Here is an 18401-nt window from a genome sequence, read left to right on the forward strand (position 1 = left end):
CAAATGGATTATTTCATAAGGCTTTATTTTGTTTTCCAAGGTGGTTTTTAATTATAAATATCAAGTTTCATCATAAAGGCATTTATGTAACTGTGTTCTGGAAAACTTAAGCAGTACTTTACTTATTGAGTTCATCTAATATGTACGGAGCTGTATAGGGGACACAATAATAAAGATGTGAAATCTGAAAAGCTGCCTTTATCAGAGAGCCTTGCACTTAGAATCAAGAGAGCTTATTTCTCTTCCCAGCTGTGTGGCACTGTGATATCAGGCACATTTTTCTACTTCTCTGGACCTCAGTTTCTTTATTTATGATACAAGAATTATAATAAATCCTGTTCTATCCACAAGACTTTTGTGTAAAATGATAAAATGGTATTAGAATGTTCAATGTGACATGATTTCTTTATAGAAGATATGTATTTAAATGCTAGTACTTAGCAATTTCTGAAACATCATCTAAATTTCATACTTTACCTAAAAATTATCATCTCTAAATCTCTTAGCTACATTTTGTGAATCTTAACTTATTGGCTATTTTACTTTAAAATATCTAGAAACAACACTACAGTTATGTTGGTCAGAATGAAAGTGTGCCTGATCTTCAAAGACATCGGTTTCTGAAACTCAGCCATGTGTTACAGATATTTTTTTAATACCAACTTCTGTTTTTTGAGTTTAGGTATCTTTAAACATATATTATGCCATAATTATGTGCCCTCATTTCTTCCAACTGTTTGCAACTAAAAGCATAGTGTTAGGATCAAGCCATAAGGTCATAGTAAGGACATAGAATTTTGCCCAAGTGGCCTCACAGAAGCTTGGTTAACAACATATGTAAGACCAAGGTCTCAAGAAAATGCTGTGAGTAGGTAGGGTTGGGTTTTTTAAAAATTTAAATTAAAATTTTAAAAAATGCTTGTGTCTAAGTAACTCTGTTTATGCTTGTTTTCTCAGAAGAAGACCTATCAGTGCATCAAGTGTCAGATGGTTTTCTACAATGAATGGGATATTCAGGTGCATGTTGCAAATCACATGATTGGTGAGTGACACTCTAAACATTATTACCCATAGATTTTTCTCCTCCTTGTGTACGTCAGTGCCTATATAATTAAGCAGAGTTAAAGATGAATTAATTGTTCAACCATCAATGGTTTACCTAAGCATGATTGATTTTTTATTACTATTATTAGGCCTGATAAGACATTAGCACATTTTATTTTCTGCAAGGGCTAGTTTAGACTTCTGGAGAGGATTGTTTATCTACTGCCAGTCAAAACACAGGTGATTAACAAATTAAACTTCTAATCATTTTTGCATTATTGAAGACTAACAGGAATGGTTAATGAACTGGATGTTAGCTTTCCATAGAGTTTTAGACAGGTTTTAATTTCAGAAGTTATTATGGTAATGGCAGTGCTGTGTGTTGCTTAAGCATCTGTATCAAAATGTAGAGTGGTGAGTTTTTGTGATAGGGAAACATAAATAATTGAAATTGCCGTAAAATAATTTTATATGTATGGTTTCAACAGCCTGGAAATAATCATTATCATAACGATCACATGAAGAATTCAGTCATCGTTTTTTATTCCCCACCAAATTTTACACAGATCTTTGTAAAAGCAGTTTGGGTAAAGATCTCTGAAGTCGCTCTAAGCCACTGTTTTCAGGGATTTTGCATTTATCACATGGGCTAGAACTAAAAGGATCATTTTTTCACTTACTCATATTGTCCCATTATCCCTTAATTCCTCTGGGGTTACCTCCTATGTTTTTAATTTGATAAGCACTTAGTAATAACACTAAGAATTTTACCAGCCAATTAAACTTTATCAAGCAGATCTTTTTCTACTAGTAAAATGGTAATTGCTATTACTTTATACTATTTTTGTCATTCATTTGTGTTTTTACACTATGAGAGTTTTTTCTTTCCTACTCCTTTCATGGTGTTTTATAATACTGTAAATAATTGTGATATAGTATTTTAAAAGTCTGATCAACCTTATGGTCTCCTACTATCAAACTCTAAGAAAGGAAAGAAAATTCAACATTTTAGACTCTGAACTCATTTTCAGGGGTAAACAAGTTTTATCATACACTAATCAGCTGCATTCTGAGAACGTACAGTGGAAGGGTTGCTCCAACTATAGTTACCGATCCTTAAAACCAGCTATAACAAAACTTCTAATGCTCTTGTAGATATTAATGAAAATGAAGTCAAAAGTATGTTGGAAACTTTATTAATAGGTTTTCAGTAGGATTTGCTGTATAGTTGTCAAATGATGGTCTTTAGGAGGATTATGGTTTATAAAAGACTAACTGCTTAATTATGCAAAATGCAACATATCCCTAAGAGCTAAAATATTGGTCTAAAATATTGGTCACTTTATCTCTGTATTTTCCAGATTTAAGTACTAATATTATTAGTGATTTTCTTATACATTAAATGGCCTATTCTTATACATTAAATGTGCCAGAATAACACTGACAGTTTTACTGAGTGTTTAGAAGATAATGACAATGTGTAAGAGAGATTGAAATGTTTCTTCTATTTTCCTTTCTATTTTGGATTCCAAAAAAATACTCTTTATAAACTTTCAAAATGGACTTGGTGTGGGGGGCGGCATGGGTTAGAAAAGATGAATTCTTCTTTCCAGATAACGAGTGTTAATATTTTCCATCTCTTTATTTCTTGAGTAGAGTTTACTGGTGAGAGTCGTTAATGGTTCTGCTTTATGCTACAGTTTTACACGGGCTTTAGTGAGAATATTTCTTGGAAGTTTGCAGCCTGTGGAAAAGTTAGTGAATCGTTGTGCTTCCGATTAGTTTTATTCTGTGTAAACATGTTTCTGGTTCTGGATTTATTATTTATCCCAGGGCCCAGATGAACAAATGGAATATATTTTCAACACAGTATTAATGTTCTCTTGCACACGTAGAATCTGGATGGAATGTTGAGCGTGAGAGGAATTTTTGATTTGAGTATCATTTGTCCAAAACGTTCATTGGTGTGTCCTGGTCCTTTTACTAAATTGCTTTATACCTTTCCCTTAGTATTTCTCTTAATATTCCTTGCATCATTAGTGCTTTCCCAAAGCTTTCCCCCCTCTACCTTATGGTGGATTAATATGACACTCATCTCCTCTTGGGATCTGAGCGTTTAACAATTCACCTTCCATCAGAGAAGCAAATTCTATTCCTTTTCACAGAGGGCCTACTTAGTTAATATTCATGCTTTTTTTAATAATAAAATATGTAATTCTCTTGCACTTGAGGCCCAAACAAATGAATAGTATCCATTTAATTGTTACATCTGTTGACCATGCATCCAAGTCCCTACACTTCCTCCACATTGTTAATATCTAGAGAGAGAGAATGTGTAAGGGGAGGATGTCACAAAGGCTAAGATATCCCTTTTTAAAATCCCAGTGTGATGCTTAGTTTTTCAGTTGAGGCAGGCAGCATGATTTTGTTGGCTAAAATACCTCCGTTGAGGGTAGGTATTTTTAGGTTGTGTATCTTTGTATGTTTTTTGTCTAATCAAAAAATAATCTCAACCAGACATTTAGCAGGGAAGAGAGATTAGAGGCTATCTGAAAAGCCTCTTACTCTTTTTGTTAAGAGGGTCTATAGTGTTTTTACAGATTTTGTTTTCCATTTCAGTCAGTCTGCGGAAAGATTATGTCACCTGATGGAAAACAAGGTCTGCAGATGACTCAGTGAGGTGTAACTTTAAATCCCTTCTTTGACCAAGTCATTTGCATTTGCTTCTACGTAGCCCACATATTTTAATGCAATTTCAATGTCAGGGAACCTCCACGCTTCTTTCTGGATATGCTAGTCTCAGGCTTTTGGCCAGGGACATTTGTGAAAGGAAAACCATCAGTGTTTCTACCAGGTATACACTGGAGATGCTCTGCATAAGTGCCATTTTGCAGCTAGGTGTGAACACATGGTTTGAGTTGCAGGAATAATTACTCAATAAAAATGCATTCGGGATTTGACTTATGTCTATTAAGGAAAAAAAGAAAACCTCAGTCTGGATTGCATTTTGACACAGTTTCAGTAAGAAATCAGACCAGTGGCTATTTAGAGGTTTCTCTTCTCTTCTTCTTTACACACACACACACACACACACACACACACAAAGAGCTACGAAACATTTTAACAGCTTTCCTGGGGAAAAGATTTCCCTCTTTTAAAGTCTGCACAGATGAGAAATTTTTTCTTGTCTTCCTTTGTTCCTTTCACATAGTTTACATTGGCTTTTGACCTGAAGATACAGAAAGGAGCCATTGTGCACTGTGTCCTTTAACTCATTATTCACTTGTCTCTTCTTATCAGCACAGTAAATATTTATTGTTTTTTTTCCTCTTTGAGATTTCTGTTATTATTATTATCATTGTTGTTGTTATTATTTGGTATGGATTAGCACAGATCGTGATGGGACCAGAGACTATAAATGTGTTTAACCCAGGAAAGGGATTGCCTCATATAAAATTAGGAGGCTCAACAGCAGTAGAGCAAATTTGTAAGTGCTCTGATGAATAAAGGGTTGTTAAGCATGCGACGATACAAAGAGATGACATTGCCAAGAACTATTTATGAGAAGCTTAATTTTTTCACTCTGATAATTCTTGACCAATAGTTACCAGCCTCTAATTATCTATTTTAGTTAGAAAGAAATTTCGATCACTACGGAGGTTGGCATTGCAACTAGCGCATAAATCCCCAAAGAGACCAATGTGTTCCAAACAGCCACAGACAACTGTCTCGTGAAACAGAGGGAGCAAATTGCGAGCGGCTGGTGGTAGACAACCGGCAGTAAGCTCACCATCGAAGGCCAGTTAGCTTGACAAAGAAATGATCAAAGGGGAGAAATACCATTATCCTTGGAATTGATGGCTACCGTCATGGCCTTTGGAGGACAAGTGGTCATTATATAGCTATGGCTATTTCCAGCCCTTGCTTTCATAGTTCTCATATGGAGAATATGAAGGGAATGAATATAAACCATTTACCTAAGAATTGTTGTTAAAAATTGACTTAGAGATGATTACTTAATAAGTTTTTTTTTCCTGTTTTTCTTCTGATCAGAAAGATGAGTGATGTAATAGCAACATTGTATCTAAGGTGGCAGAGTACACTCTTTTGCGAAAAAATAGGAAAATCCACAAATAGTCGTTAACAAACATGTCCCAGATCAAGGGCAATGCTTAGAGTATTTGGATGGAGCAAACGTATTTATCTTTTAGAAAAGCAAAGCTAGAATTTGGGGCTATGAATGACAACTAATACGAAAACACAGATGCATAGGTATTAACTATTTTTATTCAAATCTCTAATACTCAGTGCTTTATGGATAGTTACAATTTTTTTTTTTTTTTTTTTTTTTTTTTGCGGTACGCGGGCCTCTCACTGTTGTGGCCTCTCCCGTTGCGGAGCACAGGCTCCGGACGCACAGGCTCAGCGGCCATGGCTCACGGGCTCAGCCGCTCCGCAGCATGTGGGATCTTCCCGGACCGGGACACGAACTCGTGTCCCCTGCATCGGCAGGCAGACTCTCAACCACTGTGCCACCAGGGAAGCCCGATAGTTACAATTTTTAAACGATCATGAAAAGATTCAAGCTTTCCACAGTGCATGTGGGAAGATATCTACCCATGTATTATGTTACACATGCTCTGAAGGACTGATATCAAGACAAAAGGAATGCATAGGCCAGTTTTGTACAGTGTGGTGGAATTTTAGTCTGTGCTTGTGGCAGGTGACATCCGTATGTTCTGCAATTTGTTTGGTGCCCAGGGTCACAAATGGCATTTCCATTTCTTTAGTGGATGATGCGCTACGTACTAATCTTCATTATAGTTCTGTGACATTCAGCATCACCTCTGAAACATGTCAGCTTGAGTGCTCTTGCTTTAGAATAGACTAAAACCAATATTTTGAGGCCTATAATGGTTTGGGATTTTATGTGTCTGAAGGGGAAATATCCAAAGATATGGATCTCTGCATAGGGAGAAAAAGAGCCATGTTGCACTTTACACGCTCAGCTTTCATTGGCTGCTTTTTTAAAAAAATGAATAGAATGCATCTGCAATAGTGCATATATGTGTGGGTGTATAGATATGTGTCCACCTGCACTGTCCAAAGAAGCTCCACGTCCTTAGGTTCTCTGGAGTTTACGTGAATTCTAAATGAGAAGACTATTGAATTTTTTTTTTTTTAAGTCATCTTCAGTTGATTGCTAACAAAACTCGGGGAAGTAAGAAACAAGCATTTGGTGTTAAATATGTTGAAATACTGGCTTGTTTCATCCGGAGCTGAATTAAAAAAGATGAAATCTGGGCAGTTTAATGGTAACAGAAAGCTACCCTCATGTGGGCAATGCTGGCTTATTTGAAAAGCCCATAAAGGGTTTCTACATGGACCATACAAAAGGGATACTTTCTCTTTAATAGCCATCTGTACAGGAGAGATGAGAAGTGGGCCAGGTCATCTCTCCTCAGCTGTCATGATATTAACGTAGGTAATGGAGCAAGGTCCGCGTTCTGCTGGGTGTTGTTTTTTATAGATGTTCATCGATTTACACAGATAATTCTATTTATTTCTTAGAGTTGGTCCAAGTGAACCAGGCAGAATAACAAACACCAAAGCATTTCAAATGACTTTATCTTTGTTTGCCACGTAACTTTTGTCTGAAAAATGGTGTCACACCTACCGTGCAGATGGCTGCATGATTTGTAAGGCAGCCAGAACATTTAAACAAATGTGTGATGTGGGGATAGATTAAATAAAGGATAAAATGGAGTGTGGGCCACAAATTCTAATAATCAGATGATTTTAAGTTGTATGAAGTGTGGAGTGATGGTCACAGTGACAGCAAGGAAGCTTGCCAGTGACAGCAAGGTGCCTCACAGCTCTCAGGACGGCTCCTGTGGCCTGGTGGGCCTCAGTTTGAGAACCGCACATTTGCTGTACAGCTGACAGCTCTGTATGGGGACATCAGATAAAACGTATGTAAAATGAAGTGTTATTGCTTCGTATGAAATTGTTCAGAGAGGGAATTTGCAGACAGTAACTGAAAACAGAATTCATGGTACCAGTGAAGCAGACTGTAAATATGAAGAGGGTTTAATTATCTGCACAATTTAACAAAAATTCAAGACGTATTCAGAAAGGACATACGCAGGCGTAAATAGGAAACATAGCTACACTGTTTACCAAGTGCAAAGTGGTGGCACAGGAAATTATCAAGCTCCGCTACCGTGAGCCTTTCTAAAAACAAAGACAATTTAATATGAAAGCAAAAGGATCTTTTCAAAGAAAAAAAAATCTGTTTGGAATAAGATACAGTTTTCAAGAGCTCATCCTGATTATTTGGATTCTTATTTCGGAAGCAGCTTTTCAAGGAGATCTTTGAGCCTCTCTATTATTTCAGTGTTAAGCTTTTAAAAGACAAATCAGGATGTTTATCCTTGTTTACGTGTTTTAGCCTGCACCTAGCAGCTTTGATTTACAAGAGTAAAAATACTTGCAGTTAGTGGAGTTTCTGATTTACAAGCGCCTAAGAAAGCCTCTTAGACATTTCTCCTGATGCTAATTTTCTGTGAGCCTGGGGGTTTTCACTGAGCCCACTGACAGATGGAAGATACAGTTTCTTGTTACTTTTTAGAACACATCGTCCTAAAAGAGACCTCAGAAGAACGTTGTTCCCAGGAAGAATTACGGGATGCCAGCCTTCCTTCCTAAGCTCCATACAGAGACGCTGGGCAGAGTCTGTGGCAGATAGAAGGTTCCACGTGACTGTCAGAGAGACGTTGGTAGGGCTTCTGGCTCTGTTTTTGTCCTCTCCTTTGACTTGCAGTAGGATATGCCACGGGCATATCCGTTTCCACTCACCAGTTTGATATGTTGTTTATCAAGTGTGGGTGTCTGTTTCTGCATGAAGTTTGCAAAACATTTCTCAATGGAGGGCAGGGAAAGTCATCAGCAAAAGATAAAGAGATCCATCCCCGCCCACACACAGGCCCACATACGCATAGGCATCGTGACCTATTTCCACAGGATCGGCTCAGACACGTAAAAAGAAAAGGTCTCGGATGACCTATTTCCATAGGTTATTTCCTACCTGGGGGGGCCAATCATAGCAGTAAACAAAGGAAAGGGAGCCAATATGGAGAGTAGGCATTGAACTTCAGCTGCTCATATTGTTGCATTTGGTGAGCTGATAGGGCTTCCTAGGTCACCTTTAGAATTATGCCTATGACAGCAGTAGCTACCTGCCAAGATTGCAAGGTATCTCACGGCTCTCAGGATGGCGCCTGTGGCCCAGCAGGCCTCAGTTGGAGGGGTACACATTTGCTGTACAGCTGGCGGCTCTGTATGGGGCAGCCGTGTGGGCTGTTAGGGAGCTGGAAAGGAGACAAGCATGAAATTTCTTCTAACCCCAACTCTGTTTTTCTGTACTGTTGGCTGCTTCTCAGTTCCTTGACAAAAAAACCAATCAGGCACCCTTTAATCCGCCTGTGATTACCACTGGTATAAAAAGAGAAGCATAATGAGGAAAAATGCCTCGTTTTGTTGCCTTCAAAAGCCAACAAATTGGAGTTAACTTGACAGGAAGTGGCTTAATAATTAGATTATTTATTTATTCCTGACACATATCCCCCTGTTACTAGTCTCAGGAGACCCTGTAGATGGTACGATTTTCAAGCTGCCATTACTTCGCTGTCTTCTGTGAACAAAGAAGCTACTGTCTATCAGTCAATTAAATGCACTCTTTAAGCAGAGGCTTCGAAGTCCTCAATGGAGAGAGCCCTGGGACGCTGTGGCTGATGATTCCTTTCTCTGTACTGTACATCACACTCTCAACTACGGTCCCCACAGAGATGGAATAAAGTCAGGCATTAAAATATCACTTGTTGATTTGTTTGCTAATGAAGAGCCATTGAAATGTTTGTGTATTTCTATGGCAAAATTGTTGATAAAAGGGCTGACATGCCTGTGTATCTTAGTTCATCTGCCGTGAGCGCTTATTTAAGAATTATTAAAATTAAATTCAACAAAGAACAGAAATGTTTTAAAAACCCGGAGATAGCAGGAGTTTTCTTAACTATTTTCATCAAATTAAGTGACTAAAGGCAGGAAAAACAGAGATGGCATCATTTCAGTCCCTTGCTTCCGTTGCATCCATCCAAACGCCTTGTCTTCTCTGACTTAAAAATGTCATTAAAAAAAAAATTTATTGGAGTATAGTTGATTTACAGGGTTGTGTTAGTTTCAGGTGTACAGCAAAGTGAATTAGCTATACATATACATATATCCCCTCTTTTTTTTTAATTCTTTTCCCATATAGGCCATTACAGAGTATTGAGTAGAGTTCCCTGTGCTGTACAGTAGGTTCTTATTAGTTATCTGTTTTATATATAGTAGTGTGTATATGAAAATGTAAGTTTTTTTTCAGAGAATCTGGGGGGCACACCTTTTAAGTTGGAAAAGATATGAGAATTTCTTTGTGAGGATACTGTACTTGGAAATGTTTATAAGATGAGTAGCATTTTGGTAGCAATTTCTCTAACTCAGTGAAATAGGTGCAGAAGTTTTTCTAGGGAGCTTAGTGGGGCCTTTTACAACCAAACTAGGAGAACATCTGTGACACATCAGACACAATCTCACAGCCCCGTGGATTTTAGAGAAATATGACTTTCCTTTTCTCTATGTTCCTCTTTCTGTTTCCTTTTCCTCTTTTTCCATTTTCTTTGCTCAGCATTACTTTATTTCCATCTAAGTGGTGGTGACTTTTCAACCACAACTTAGTGAGGGTTTTTATCCCTCAATATATTCATCACCTTCTTACTACTTCCTGTTTACTATGTACAAAAGCATGCCCTTGCTGGGTCTCTCTGGCTCCCATTAATTGGTTTTTATTTTAAGAGTACATCTGTTGTTAGGTTGGAGGGCTACAGTCTGCTTAGGCTGAAAGCCTCAGGTAATATTATGACAGCTCTCTGGTGAAATATTTAGCTATGGCTCTGCCATTTAAAGGAAAAAAATTTGGAATTTAAACGAAGGCCGCCGAACACTGAAAAGTATCCCCTCTTCTTTGCATCAGGCTTCGTAACTGTAATCAAGGCTTTCACTATAGTGTTCGTGATTACCTGACAACAGGCTGTAAAGAATTAATTCAGGCCCACCATCAAATGGCCATATTCTTTATTTCTATCCTGTTATTCCAAGTCATTCTGTTAGAAAAAGCTTAGATACTCGGAGGTGTTCTATAATAGAAAATGAATTTGAAACCCTTTCATTAATTGGTGATTAATATAGTTCAGGATTAGTTTAAGCAGGGCCCTACCTCCTGCCCAGTCAAGTATGTTCTGGTTAATATCCAATTACCTGCACCTTCATAGTTATTATGTCTTAATATTTCGGATATGATAACCAGAAACTTGAGAGTCATGCTAATGAGGATCATAGAACAAGAATTAACCAATGACATACTCAATGATCCTTAGTGAGGAAAGAATCTCTTTTTTCGCCTTAACACATTGCTTCAGCATCTTCTGGGCACTGACTGAAAAGTAAGACTTTGAACTACAGCCAGTCCGGAATGGGAGAAGCGAATCGTGTTCTTCTTTTGCATAATAGCAACCTGAATGTGCCATATTAAAGTTCACGTAAGAACATGGTTTAAGTTCATTTTATGAAGACTCAGAATAGGAAACAGAGTGCCAGTTTCTGTTTCCCAAACAGGAAACATCATATCCTTTATCTTTTCCTTCTAACAAAGCTAAAAGTTGTTACCTCTTCAAAGGATGTTTTAATTCAGATGAATTTGGAATACCTTTAATAGTTCACTAAGGAAACACCTTTCCCTGCTACCTTTTATCATCTTTCCACCCCCCACCCATGTATCACGATGCTGTACACGTTACATCTCTATTTATTTTTTTTACAGGTAATTTCACTTTTGTACAATCTGACTTGGCTCCCCGAGCAGTGCCTTCTAGGGTGGTGTGCGCTGCATCAAACCACATAGTTTTCAAGAGTGCACGTTGTACGTTGCCCCTTTATATGCTGTATTGTAATGAAGCCGCATCAGTAACTTGCAGTGAAGGGTGATTGTTGCATGGGGATGACTACTACACCTCGGGGTCCATTTGCAACAGATTATTCTTTTTATTGTTGTTATTACTTCCCATCTCCTTTACTCTCTTGCCACTGAACTTGCTCTTGGCCACCGGAGCAGGTGCAACCGCAGAGGGCATCTTAAGGAACATTGCAGGCAGCATTTTTTCTCTTAGGCACATACCAATCACCATTCCGTTCCAACCGCAGATACCCTGGGTGGCTTGGTGGGCCTTTATTGATCCTCCTTTACTCTGTGGACTTCGTTTGTAATGTTTCCCATCTTCATCTCCTCAGAAGAACAAATTTACGGTGAATAAAAGTGACCCATTTCTTTTCCCACGTTTCGTCTAGATGTAATAAATTTGTCGTCAGGATGATCAACTCATTTGTCCCTTCCCCCAAAGAGATTTAATAATTTATAAAGGGGGCTTAAATAGGATCGCTGTTTAAGGAAAAGATTTGTATTTTCCATATCTTCTTGGGCTTCTTTAAAACATAGAATAGGGCTTCCCTGGTGGCGCAGTGGTTGAGAGTCCGCCTGCCGATGCAGGGGACACGGGTTCGTGCCCCGGTCTGGGAAGATCCCACGTGCCGCGGAGCGGCTGGGCCTGTGAGCCATGGCCGCTGAGCCTGCGCGTCCGGAGCCTGTGCTCCGCAACGGGAGAGGCCACAACAGTGAGAGGCCCGCGTACCGCCAAAAACAAAACAAAACATAAAGTTGTTATGAGCGTTGTACATAGTAGTAATGTCTCTACAAAATAGCCTGTTTCCTGCCCCCAACCGACTGCTGTCACTCAGTAACTAATAAAAAAAATAGTGTGGATTTAAGTCAAGGATCCTGTGTTCTTATTAAACAGAGTTATGAACAAGGTTTTAGCCTGGGTATAATTATATGCGAATTCTAATCCCTTTGTTGTCATAATTTTAGTACCTGTGTCCATTTGTTTTTCCAAATGGTTAGGTCAACTGTTGTTCTGTTTTTCTTTTTCTAAGGCTGAGCTACTGTGCAGCATTCAAACTAAAATGTAGAATTAGAGCTGACACACCTTCAATTGAACTATCAAGTCTTTTAAAACTGCTTGGCCGGTGACGCCAGGCCCGCGCTGTTCAAGTGTACACACTTCCGATTGTGGGCCAAGGAGCATTGATTTTTAGTTGTCATTTCTAGTGCACATACTGTAGAATTGAAATTTAAACCTTAATCCACTCAGTAATGCAATTAATTTTTAATGTGCAGTAATACTAATTGAAATAGCCTGAATTTAGTAAGTCACCACAAGACATTTTCTAAAGCAAGAGTCTCCACTGAGAACAGGGGAGGACAGATAATCATTGTTACAGTGTTTACAGGATAAACGCTCACTCTGCAGGCCTCCAGTGTTAAGGGGGTGTTCTTTAAATTAGACTATAGTGTATCTCTTTGTGAATAGAAATATCTTTTCAGAGAGAATTCCTACTTTCTACCCACTGCAACAGGCTACAGAATTTATGATTAACTTTTTTTTTTAAAAAAGAGCATAGTTTTAGTTAAAAATATCTTAACAGACTAAATGCAAAATTGTATTAACCCGTTCTTCTAAAAAATGCAATTATGAATAGTTGCAAATGAAATTACCTGCCATCAATGTCATGGTCAAAAGCAACGTCACAATGGGTAATCTCATTATATGATGTCTATTTGAGATACTATTTCCAGATTCGATGAATACATGTACTTTATCAGCTGTCTGTAAATCTGTTGCCTTGTTTTGGTGTATTTATATTCCTGTGAACCAAAAACACCCCCTACTTTCTTTTATTTTAAACAGTGTTCCTTGGCATGCTCTTTCAAAATAGCCTTTTAAATGTTTTGTGAGGTTTTTTTTTTCCCTAGGCCAGAGCAAAGCAAATTTTGCACAGTAAAACCAAGTAGGTTTCCAATCATTTCTACACTAAAAAAGGTTCTCTAACCACATTTATCTGCTAGTAAATGAGGACTTTTTAAAATGCATCAGTTCTGCTGATGAATGGGCTTGCAGAGTGTTCAAAATGAGCAGAAGCATTAAGTTTTAGAAAAAAGGCAAGCACTGTATATCATGTTTTCATGGCTCTCACATTATAGTATTTAATAAGCTGATGGTGCTGTTAAATATTTAGTAAAGGTTCCCTCATAACCCTGCCTTCTATTCAAATGGGATTTGAAGACATTTTTGCAGCACATAAGTAAAAATGATGTTACAGAACTTGAGGCAGTTATAGCGTGGCATATTATCTAAATGAAGTGTGGGTAACACGGTACAAATGAGTTCAGCAGATTCACACCTAAAAAGATACCTAAAGCAATTCCCATTCTTTGGATTAAGAGTTCGAACTGGCTTTCACTTTGTCACTGTTAAGTCAAAGTGCTGTTGGGATTATTTACATAGAATCTTAAAATGATATTATAGCATACTTTTTAAAAAGGAGGCTCTTATATTGTAATGATTTTGAGCCATCCTAGTATCAGTTGAGCTTTAAAATAGACATTTTTTTCTTTTTCACTAAACAGAGAGAGAGGAAGAAAAAGAGATGAGGAAAAGTCAATTTATAGTTTATTCCGAGCATATTATGAAATCCAACTGGGGTAGAGTAAGTGAAGTCTATACAGCATCCGTTCGGGGTATGCTAGACGAACACCGAATCTTAGACACATACTGCTGATATAATGCATAATGAATCACCTTTATCAATTTCTTCTTATAACATTTGATGGTTATTATCCAAATAACAATAATTGTTCTTTTAATCTGGAGTGAAAATTGGTTTCCAGGATCCTTAGCGCACTATTGCCAGTAAATAATGCTGCTGACATCATGACTGTTATCATGTTGGTGGCTTAGAATTCACATGTCAACCTTTCAGTGCTTAAGCGTATGATGAGTTTTGAAAGTATAAAGTTAAAGGCTGTATGTAGTTTGTCTTGTATGGGATGCATTTGGTTCTTCTAGGAGCCTGTTTGCTCAATTCTAATTTTCATCCTGTTTTATATGCAGCCAGTGACCACAGTATTCATTCAAACTGCAGAGAGACACATCTCATCTGCAAAGCATGGCTTCCTGATCTTATGTGCTATTTGTATACTCATAAGAAGAAACATAGGATTCACGTGATTGGGGGGAAACACATTTCTTTTTCGAATTATATATGTCACATGTGTGTTCATATCAAGAATTTCATAATGAAGAATGGATAAAGGAGATAGCTTTAGGTATACATGAAGCAGAGGGGTAGGAAAGGGATGCGGGATTCATCTAGAGGTGTGTTTAATATTCAATGCTTGATGTATGTTGACCCCAGGTTACAAGAGTAGAAAATCCCATTTTCTGGCTTGTTTCAAATGTAGTAAAAATGCTGCTTCAGTTGCTTTATGCTACTCACATTGGGAAAGGTGCTTATACTGTGATAATTATCATCAAGGAATATTAATGCGTTCAGCATTTGTAACCCAAAAACTCATTATAGCTTAAGCTGTGCATCATCTGTGAAGAGAGAACTTTGCCAGAATTCGCTCTTCACAGGGGTTGCCTCCTGCTTGCTGGAGTGGCCAGAGTACTGCAAGAGGTCACTTAGGCTATTTTTGAAAGCTGAGGTTTTGCAGTTTTTGAATCGCTACCTTCTGCCTAAAAAGCTTTATTGTTCTTGCCACAAAATGTCCTCCTTCTAAATGAATGCAGAGTGAAGTGCAAATAATAATAAAATAAGAGAACTGTGTCTTGTCATGTAGAATCCAAGAGGGTCGGCACATAGATTCCATACCAAGATAATTGAAGTATTGGTGTCTTTCCTTCTGTCATTGAGCAAAGGGATTCATTTACACCAGTTTCCTTAATGCAGGTGCCCTTGGGTTTCAGATAGAAATGCCCCCACTGGGGCTCCACTTCACAGCCCTCTGGCTGGAAATTGTGTAAATAAGACTGCAGGGTCACCCTTCCTTTTTCGGCAGCAGTGTCCTTAATTAGTCTGTGACAGTCTTGCACATGAGCCTGCCCTGTTCCTGGGATCGTTTCTCGCACATCCAAGACATCTGTGATGCGTACATAGGTGTTTTTGTATGTGTGTTTAAAATTATTCCGGGAGGTGCATATACTCACGTGATGGGAAGGAACATCTCTGGGTGTGCCCAGAATCCTATAACTTAATCTGATCACAAGATCTGGCTAGGTAGCTCCCTTGTAAATTGTAAGTGGTTAGTTTCAGAAGAACATTGTGCCCTCACCTGAGGTGGGCAGCTTGTTGAATAGGGAGCTGTGTGCCTGGGATATTTTTATGTGATTAAATCCCATTATTTTTCTCCCACTGATCCCTTGCTTGTCATTTCCCACAAGCAACATTGCTCCCTGCTGCATGTTATGGTTTGTGTTGGGCCAGGCAGAGAACACTAATACTCCGTTCTATCAGGCTGTCTGGCTTTGCAGGACTGCTGTGTTTCTGAGGTCAAGTTGTGAACCTGGCCTTGCTCCTGGGAGGACTAGAAAAATATGTTTCATAACTTCCCGTAGACCTATGCGGAGAGTAAGAAGGAAAACCGTGAAGCCCATAGGCTCAGTTTAGATGAGCTGTGAGGTTGGAATTCATCAAGCAGGAAAGCTCACTGTTGTTTAGGAAGCTTCCTTACCGTGAGGGGTCATGGCCATCGGTGCCCGGTCAGTCATAGCTGAGGGCATTGAGGGACGGAGTAATCATTCAGATAGCCCAGCAGGCACAGACACACAAGTTGATAATCTGGAATCGACTTGCTGGAATAAAAACTTACTTCCCTTTTAAAGTTACTTCCATGCAGGGTTATTGATAGAATGAGTACCTGAATTCAGTTATGATATTGTATCCTTATTCCACTGGAGGCAATTTGTTTTTTTTTGTTTCTGTTTGTTTGATTTTTGAACGGGACAGAATCTTTGTTTTATACACTGGAGCACTAATGCCACAAAATGAATGAATGTCCTGAACTAGAGACCTATTCTCAGTAGAGTTGGGCAGGGATGCTGACAGTCTAGCTGAGAGATGCAATGGTGGCAGATCTTCTGTGAGGATGTAAACTTAATAATCTTTATGAATTTTGAGCAACTCATAACTCTACTTCCTCACCCAAAGAAGCATTATGAAAAGATTGCTTCTAAATCCTTCAGACATTCTCTGCACTTGTGATAGATGCCATCCTCCTTACCTCGAGGCGTTGGAAATGAATGTGGTGGGGTTTTTTTGTTTTTTGTTTTTTGCAAGAGTTTAAAACGTATACTTTAAAAGGAGCAAATTGCATTTTCATGTTTAAGTTCATTATTTGCACTTGATGTGGTAAGATCCAAATGTGAAGAATTGCTTTTGACGTTATTTCTGTGTCTGCTGCATCCTAGGATCCTTGCATTATTATGCTGAAGGGCACCATCGCATGGAATAAATGTGATGTTGGAAACCTGGCAATATCATAAGATCGCATTGTATGTCCAGGCTTTTTCGGTTAGTTGTAACTTCTTCAGTTATTGAAACAGCTTAATTTAACTTAGTAATGACACAGTCAATAAAATTGTGTGCAAGTATATGTGTCTTTTATGAAAAAATTATAATCTTCCAAGTTGTATCGGTTTGTTTAGAGGCAAAAAAACTTTTCTCTCTTAATGAAAAGGTAATTTTAACTTTCTTTAAAGGCCTGTTTTACCTAATCTGTGTCTTGAACTCTCACGTGTTATGTTATGAACTAAAAGTACATTCATTTCAAAGATCTTAAATTATATGGCTGATTTCTGAATTCCAATTCAAATTTTCTGTCAGTAACTATAGTTTTCTAATTTTTTAATGGCCTTTCTTTAAAATAAATTTTTATAGTTTGTGTATTTAAGTGTGTGTGTGTGTGTGTATGTACACATGCGCACATATCTGTATGTAGAACTGCTGCCAACCCTTTTCACCAAAGACCTACTGGTGCACCACTCCCTGTGTTGTGTTTAACCTGTTTCCAGCAGCTCAGAGAGATGGTATAAAAGTGAAATGAGGGCTTCCCTGGTGGCGCAGTGGTTGAGAGTCCACCTGCCGATGCAGGGGACGCGGGTTCGTGCCCCGGTCCGGGAGGATCCCACATGCCGTGGAGCGGCTGGGCCCGTGAGCCATGGCCGCTGAGCCTGCGCGTCCAGAGCCTGTGCTCTGCAACGGGAGAGGCCACAGCAGTGAGAGGCCTGCGTACCGCAAAAAAAAAAAAAAAAAAAGTGAAATGAAAACCATGGAGCTTACATTGGAGTCTGATGTTTGAAACAGAGATATTAGAAAAGGATGTTTTTTGGCTTGGCTCCCTTTTTAGATGTAAATGCTGCTTCATTAGGACTTGGAAGAGTTTCCTGTGGTTAAATTTAATCAAATGGCTTGGAATAACAAACTTGTATGCTCAAAATTCCAGGACAGTTCTGTACATGAAACACGATTTTCCTCAATTTAAAACACACACACACACACACATACACATCACTACCAACACCAACAACTGGTTTGTGAAATGCTGTATGGTAGTATCTCAAACCAAATTCCTACTCCCTGTCAGTAGTGGATTGATAAATGATCACACATAAAAGTGTAAATCATAAGAAAAACATTTCAAAGGGTCTGGGGCTTATTTTTGGTAAGGACCAAAGATTAAGCAAACACGTTGAGTTTTAAGTGCACTCAATATTGCCCTCAAATAGATTTCGATCATTTATTCTTCAGGCTGTGACATGAGGTTGCATCATTCTTCCCATTATACAGATGAGGAAATCAAGGCTTAAGCATCTGACCCCAACATACAGGGCCAGCTGGTATGCATAGTATAAGAAGACAAACACACTTTCTTGATGCCTCTATATCACTTTCAAGAGACGCAATAGTAATCTCTCCCCGTATTCACAAGTTGTCCGATTTGGGAGCCTCGGTTGAGGTGTTTTTAGTGATTCCTTTGTGATCATTGCATCAAAGCCTGATGCTGATGCCATTTGCTAGGCAACAAGTTTAACTGGTTTCGACAAAATTTATATTTCCATTAAAAGCAGTAACTTAGGACTTAGCCTGGTTATTCTTTTTACTTAAGCCAAACTACTTTGAAAGAGCTAAGTATATTTCTGCTTCAGAATTCTTTGGAAATTGTGGGAAATAGGTAATGAAATGACAAAAGTGGGTAAGTTCAGTGTAAAGAGACATGAGTATAGGGCATACTGACCTATGAAAGTGCAGCGTAGGAATGCTCATGGTTCTGCAAAATAGCAAGTGGTTATGTTCATATCTCTTTGAAA

The 18401-nt window shown here is 38.4% G+C and overlaps 1 protein-coding gene across 7 annotated transcripts in view; it reads left to right on the forward strand.

Annotated features, from left to right (window-relative positions):
- The window catches only part of ZNF521 (zinc finger protein 521), a 287600-nt gene that overhangs the window by 149732 nt on the left and 119467 nt on the right, over positions 1 to 18401 (forward strand). For 5 of the 7 annotated variants that reach the window (XM_067699447.1, XM_067699444.1, XM_067699441.1 and 2 more), the window contains one exon: positions 958 to 1042. In XM_067699447.1, the coding sequence (XP_067555548.1) occupies positions 958 to 1042 (85 nt within the window). Of the gene's footprint in view, positions 1 to 957; positions 1043 to 7675; positions 8441 to 18401 lie in introns of those variants that run through there. The other 2 variants (XM_067699446.1, XM_067699443.1) reach the window with 2 other exon arrangements.

Source organism: Pseudorca crassidens, chromosome 12, assembly GCF_039906515.1.
Source record: "Pseudorca crassidens isolate mPseCra1 chromosome 12, mPseCra1.hap1, whole genome shotgun sequence".
NCBI lineage: Eukaryota > Metazoa > Chordata > Mammalia > Artiodactyla > Delphinidae > Pseudorca > Pseudorca crassidens.